Source organism: Oncorhynchus mykiss, chromosome 28, assembly GCF_057628025.1.
Source record: "Oncorhynchus mykiss isolate SJ-2025 chromosome 28, ASM5762802v1, whole genome shotgun sequence".
Classification (NCBI taxonomy): domain Eukaryota; kingdom Metazoa; phylum Chordata; class Actinopteri; order Salmoniformes; family Salmonidae; genus Oncorhynchus; species Oncorhynchus mykiss.
The window spans coordinates 18015725-18023061 of record NC_143049.1 but is presented as its reverse complement, the minus strand read 5'-3'; the positions used below and the strand labels follow the sequence as shown (position 1 = coordinate 18023061).

The 7337-nt window shown below is 45.7% G+C and overlaps 1 protein-coding gene across 1 annotated transcript; it reads left to right on the top strand.

Moving 5' to 3' along the window:
- The first annotated feature begins 997 nt into the window (after positions 1–997).
- Positions 998–5535, top strand: LOC110508646 (uncharacterized). Its single transcript, XM_021589323.3, has 5 exons — positions 998–1622; positions 1737–1799; positions 1922–4144; positions 4586–5185; positions 5398–5535. The coding sequence occupies exons 1-5, from the start codon at positions 1475–1477 to the stop codon at positions 5430–5432; spliced, it is 3069 nt and encodes a 1022-aa protein (XP_021444998.3). The 5' UTR covers positions 998–1474; the 3' UTR covers positions 5433–5535.
- The last annotated feature ends 1802 nt before the right edge of the window (positions 5536–7337 follow it).

Sequence of the window (7337 nt, the reverse complement as noted above, 5' to 3'; positions counted from 1 at the left end):
ATGCACATCAATTAGTTTTCATCTGTAGACTACTTCAGTCCCTGGGCAGATATATACAAACATTTAGCTTCACAAACATTTCACATAAACATTTTAAAAAGACAGGCCTACAGTTAGCTATTAAAAATATTGACTAGTCAGACCATTACTCTGTTCCAGCTGGCTGATAGGCATTAGATTGCTACTGTTTGGCATCGCACAGATCATTTCCGACTAATTGTCTCAATCAATGGGAGAAGATTTCAAATAGATTAATGGAGCAAAAATTGATTTAATTTAATAACAAACACTTTCTAAATTCAAACGAACCCCTTGCAACTAGACATGGACGTTTAGAAGACATTGGTTGTCTTCCAAGTCGTGAATTGAGGAGTATTGCCAAGTTAATTCTTTGGGATCGATGTCCCTTCCACAGGACGGTTGAGCTAACGTGGGCTAATGCGATTAGCATGAGGTTGTAACTAACAAGAAATCTGATATTGGCAGAAAGCTTAAATTCTTGTTAATCTAACAGCACTGCCCAATTTACAGTAGCCATTACAGTGAAATGATACCATGCTATTGTTTGAGGAGAGTGCACAATTTTGAGCATAAAGTTATTAATAAACAAATTAGGCATATTTGGGCAGTCCTGATACAACATTTTGAACAGAAATGCAGTGGTTTATTGGATCAGTCTAAAACTTTGCACATGCACTGCTGCCATCTAGTGGCCCAAATGGGCAGGAATAACACATTATGGCCTTTCTCTTGCATTTAAAAGATGATGGTACAAAAAAAATACAAAAGAACGGTTGTTCTTTTTCTTTGTATTATCTTTTACCAGATCTATTGTTATATTCTCCTACATTCCTTTCAAATGGTGCCAAGAATATGCATATTCTTGCTTCAGGTCCTGAGCTACAGGCAGTTAGATTTGGGTATGTCATTTTAGGTGAAAATTGACAAAAAAGGGGCGGATCCTTATTAAGTTTGGTCGAAAACTCTGTGCTATGCCAAACAGTAAACTACTTGTAACTACGAATGGAGCATCACATTAGCCCGTTACAGTTTGTTAGCTAGCCTACAGATGCTTTACAGTTAAAAGTTAAATACACCTTTGTCGCACTAAGCCAATAGTGATGGGAATTTCCGTTATATTATTTGATGTAGAAATACCGGCATGATATACTGTCAGATGAGCTATCTGGTAGTCGGATCAAATGCTACATAGTAGCAGGCCAACTGTACGTGTGCGTGACAACATTATTTCGCAGCAACAATACCCCTCCATTATGACGCAATTATTGAGTGATCATGTTATCGCTAGTAGCCTTCATTACTGCTCTCAGCGCATTGGACAATTATTGGAGTCCATCAATAATGCATTGGACGAGCGCGTTCATTACATTTAGTCAGTAAATAAATATTTGAACGACTTTACTCTTGTGATTTGGAATTTCGTGCGTCTACGCTTGTGTTCATAAGCAGCAAGATGCCTTATCCACATAGAGTGGTGAATATTCCCACGGGATTCAAGGACTTGCTTGAGGGAGTGAGCAAGGCTGTGATGAAGTATCAACCGGAGAGTATCCCCGCCTTCGCAGCGGGCTTCTTCAATGCGCTTCTTATCTTCAGAGACGGTAGGCAATGCTGTGCCTGATTCCCCTGTAGTAGACTACACTAGACTGATGCATGTTAATAGTTCTAGACACCTTTTGTTAAATGACCTAATCACGTTGCATTGTGTTTCACAGAGAAGCCAGGCATGCCTATCCATGAGCTTATTAAAGAATTCAGGGCTACAAAAGGCTCTCATTGTAAGTTACTTAATTTTTCTCATCTCTGTTTGTTGTTTAACAAAACAGGCCAATCAATTCTCATCCTATCGGTTGTTGTTTTCATATTGTAAATCATAATGTGCACTTTTGCTTGTTTGCAGTCTACAGGAAGAAGAATAAAGCTGTACAACCACAAGTACAGCCGCAGGTCACTGTCCAAGGTCCTGAAAGGTCCCCCCATCCCAAGCCAATCCCGGAGTGGGAGGCAGGCCCGTTGCTAATGGAAGCTAGATGTGAGGATGTCAGGGAGCCTTTCTCCTTCATCTCTAGTGACCAGCCCTGCAGCAGCCGAGACATCCAGGCTATGGATGCAGTGGCAGGAGCTTCTACTGACGGTGGCCAGAACGAGTTTGGCCTGCAGGTCTCTGCCACCACCATCACACTGTCCCCAGGGCCCATCCCAGCAGACGTTGCCCAGGGCCTGGCCCTGTACCGGCGCAAGATTGACCTAGAGTCATCCCCCCGGGACTCTCCTCCACTCGGGGCTTCCGCCAACAACTCCTGTGCGCGTGTCCGTTCGGCCCTCTTCGAGCGGGTCTCCATCAGTGAGATCAGCCAGGAGTTGGATGCGGTGCTGATCCGGACTGGCGTGCTCCCATCAGAGTCCCTAATCATCGTGCAGACAGAGCATGTACCCAAGATGATTGTGTTCCAGGCTCATCCCCTATTGGCTGAGAACGCAGCAGTGGCTCCGCCTCCGTGTGACGCCCCTGTCAGGGATAAGTGCAGCTGTGCCTCAATGGTGGGCGCCATCGAAGACGTGGTGGCACCATTGGAGATGGCCGGTGCATCTCAGCCCAGCTATCCCATCTGTGAGAGAGCAGGTCCCGTGGTGGAGAGACCAGCTGCTATGGTCGCTGAGCCTGAGGAGTCTCCAGCCCTTGGAGACAAGGTTGTACCCCTTGAGGTCCACTCTGCACCAGTCGAACCCCAGGAGATGACACCCTCAAGGCCCTCCATCCCAGTTGGAACACTGGAGCTCCCTGTTTCAGCCCCTGCTGTGTCTGACTCCCCTGCTATGGCTGTCCAAGAGGTGCAGATTAGTTTGACCGATCGTCCTCTCTCAGTCATCCTACACTCCCTCTCTGGTGCAACTTCACCATCCGAGACAGCAGAGGATGTGATGCTGGTTCCTATGGTAGTGTCCCCTCCTGAATCAGTCAAAAGGGTGGTGAGAGAGTCCTCTGATCTTCTGTGTCCTCTTCCTGCAGCGACATTGGAGACTGAGTCTGTTAGTGTGATTTGTCCCCCTCCTTCTCCAGTGACTGTGCAGATCCAGTCTTCCATTCTGGCTTCTCCCCTTACTGCTGCAACCGTGGAGACAGAATCCTCCAATCGGATTTGTCCTTCTTCTGTGGTCAGCGTGGAGACTGAATTGGCCGATATGCTATCTCCTTCTGCTGCAGAGACAGTGGAGGCCGAATTTTCTGTTTTGACCTGCCCCCATACTGCAGTGACCGACGACTTTGTGGCCCCTGTTTCTGTGTACCTTCCTGTTGTGGCACCAGAAGAGACCGGTGTCCCCAGTGTGCAGCTCCCAGCTCCCGCGCCTGCCTTGACAGAGGAAACTCAGTGCCAGTCTGCTTCACCATGCCTACCCACCCTCACGGCCGCAGGAGAGTCCAGAACCCCCTTCTTGGTCTACCTCCCACTGCCTGCTCCAGAGCTGGCTAAGACCCCTGGTCTGTTGTGCCAACTGGGCCTGGGACCAGAGGAAGCCAAGAGCTTCCCTTTCCTGTGTCTCCCTATTTCTGACATCCCCAGGACCCCAAGTCTTGTGACTGCCAGTCTGGCTCCAGCTCAGACTGCGGCTGTGGCTCCTGCTGCTGCTCCGGATTTACCAAGGACCAACCTCCCTGGAGTGACAGATATCCCCAGGACCCTGAGTTATGTGGCGTCTGGAGCTCAGGAGCTACCACGGCTCCAGAGCTATGCGGCTAACACCGCTGAAGTCCAAGAGCCACCGAGGACCCTCAGCTATCTGGCTAACACCCCTGGAGTTCAGGAAATACCACACAACCCCAGCTATCTGAAAAACTCAGCTGTCTTCCAAGATATGTGCTTTATGTGCCCCTCCGTTACCGCCTCCAATCTGTCCAGGAACAATAGCTTTGTGCACTCTCCGGCTGCCATGGCTCCACAGCAGCTGATTAGGGGCCCGTGTATGATGTCTCTGTACCCCCAGGGAGGGCCTGTGATGGGCCACTGTACCCACTCCCCAGGACAGTGTCCTGCGTCTTTGCAGCAGCAGGCTGGCATGGCTCCGCTCAACCACGGACAGCAGACCAACACCAACTTCATGCCCATTTGTTCTCAAGGGCCAAGTAAGATATTTACATGTATTCATTTCACGTTCAAACCATTGCACTGAAGTCAATAGATTTTAGATTTTGTTGTGAAATTAGCTGTACATTTGTTGGGTTCATAGCTGTGAACTTGGAAAAGGAATCCGCATAAGGGGAAACTGTCCGCCTCAGCACCATTGTTATTGTTGTGGTTTTGTGGACGGGGATTTGCGTCGAGCAGTGCAAAATAAAATAATTGCAGTACATATTCTGCTGTTCTATTGCGCTTACAATGTCTGAGGGGGAAAAACTGTTTGTTGTTGTAATATCCCAAAAGGACGTGTCAGTTTCACCATTAAGGATTCCAGCTTTAATTCATCTATAGGTTTTACCTTTACATTACAGATGTACTGTGGGATTTTTGTGAGACTGCCATCATGCCTTATAATGTATTTTACTTCTCCCCCACCATCTCCTCAGGCCTGTGTAGCTGCCTCGGCAGAACTGGCAGCCACTGGCGCCTCTGTCACCTGACGCGACCCGAGTCCCAGGGCAGGGTGGGCGGCATGATCTGCCCCTACCAGAACTCCCAGACCATGATGCACTGCAACAGCCTGGATCACATGGCCAACATCCCCATGTACCAGGACTGTGGCCACTACTCTAGCAGCTGCCACCTGCTGCCACCGTGCTCCCAGTCGTCCCACAGCAGCCTGCACACCCACCACGTGGCCGAGCCCCGTTGCTCTGCTCACAACCTGGGCACCTCCTTCGTCCAGCCCCAGAACTGCTCCTCCGACCCCCTCTTCCACTACCCCCAGCAGTACCACCTGGTGGCCACCCCCTCCCAGGAGAGGCAGCAGGCCCTGTGCCCTCTCCAGTGCCCACTGCTGCAGCAGCGCCACAGCTCCCTGCTCTTCTGTGGGCACCAGGGGGAGCTGAGCAGGCTGGGCTCCTCCAGCTGTGTCCCTGCCACCAACCAGAGACAGAACCAGGGAGGGCTGGAGCAGAAGAACAACAACCCCAGCTGCGTATCGCTTCATAACAAAAGATTAGACACGAGCGCAAACAACAATCAAGGTAGCTAAATATGTTGCCACTATGAAATGTATGGTTGTGTTTTAGATTTCACTTTGACTTTTTTTGTTTATTTCTGGATGAATGTCAGGGCTAGCATCCATGCCTACCATGTGGTTATTATTACAAGTTGAACATATGGCATTAAGTGGTTGAAGAAGCTATGTGTTTTGATGTTATAGATGAAACTATGCTCTCTCTTTTTCTTGTCACAGGCTGCGTCATGAACTGCAATCCCCAGGGCAACTAATCCTGTCTTCACATGAGAAGGACCTTATTTTTGCAGTTGCCAATGTCTCTTTTGCATTCTTTTAAACTGATAATGAGGAATAAATATACTTACATTGCATGAATTTCGATAGTGCACCGACCCTCAATCAATCACTACAAAAACATACAACTTAAGGTAATTGCAGCTATGTAAAGGCAGTAGATGGAGGGTAAACTTCCACATTGATACAAAAGTTTGACAAAGATTCGGTATGGGGCTGTTTAAAGATAGAATCCTTAGTCGCTATATCAATTTTTGGACTCTAACTTATAAATCCCTCTCGAGCTTAGTTCAACTGTCGTACCCCATCAGAAACCAAAATATAAGCTTGTTTTACTCCAATGTTTGTAAACAATGTAAACAAACACTTTATACCCTCCAAACATGGTTCAAACTATAATTTTGATATCACTGATGGTCAGTCCTTACGTCAATGGCTCTGTCTATGAATTTGAGAGAGGCATGGAGAAATGGAACCAATCTCTCAACTTTTTACCAAAACAGTGGCGAGGTGTCACTTTGTTCTATTTTTAAACTAAGGATTCTAGCTTTAGGACCACTGTTTCTATGGAATGAATAGAACCATTGCAACACTCACAAAATGAGTCATAATGTCACATCCATGTTGCATAGTAACAGATTCCATGGGTGGAAGTGGGAGTAAAACAAGAAGAAATAGAAAATCACCATCAAACTTTAAAATCTGACTTAGACAGTCTGGACTGACTGAGCCTAAGGCCATGTCATCCTTCTAACATCTGCTCAGTTACTCGTCAGAACTCAAAATGACCTGTTCGCCAGGTTGTTAGGACATAGATCCAAATGTTGCATGGGGTAAGGAATGCATTAAATAGAAAAGCTCAATTAGCTTGCAGGTAATGTTAGCTATTATACATGTTGTTTGTTTCCCTGCTATTGAAGCTCATCACAACATTATTTGACTATCTAATGAGAAGATGTTAGAGCAACTACACCATGTTATTTAAAAAGTACAACCATACGGTAGACAGAAAGTGATACATTGTTACTTTTGGCTTTGTTGTGGTGGATGAGCTAAACAATGGAACATTGCCCGTGTCTGTCGATTGCCACCAACAACAACAAGCAAAACTCTCTATGCAAGTGCCCACTACCAGTTACCAACAACAAGCAATACTATCATTACCAGTGCCTACTGCCAGTTCAATGAAAAAGGATTTCAACTCTACAGTCTGACCTTCAACTCTCACTGAGCCAAAGTACAGTCCACTCAATCCAACTGGGACAACAGCTGGTTCAGAACCAAAGGAGAGAGTCAAATCTCCCCAAACATGACAACAGAGAAAATAAATAAAGAGGTCAATCGAACTCAACCTAAAAAATGGAATCACCAAGGAAATGTGTGGGGTAAAGATCCCAAACATATTCTTATTCATTCCTTTACACTTGTGTGTTTTAAGGTAGTTGTTGTGAAACTGTTAGATTACTTGTTAGATATTACTGCACGGTTGGAACTAGAAGTACAAGCATTTCGCTACACTTGCATTAACATCTGCTAACCCTGTGTATGTGACCAATAAAATTTGATTTGATTTAATAATGTTTAATTAATGTTTACATACTGCTTTACTCGTCTCATATGTTTATACTGTATTGTATTCTACTGTATTTTAGTCGATGTCACTCCGACATTGCTCAATCTAATATTTATATATTTCTTAACTCCATTCTTTTACTTTTAGATTTGTGTGTATTGTTGTGAATTATTAGATACTGCTGCACTGTTGGAGCTAGGAACACAAGCATTTCGCTACACCATAACATCTGCTAAATATGTTTGTGTGACCAATACAATTTGATTTGTATTTCTATAGTCATTGATGCACACAAAACACAATATTTTAC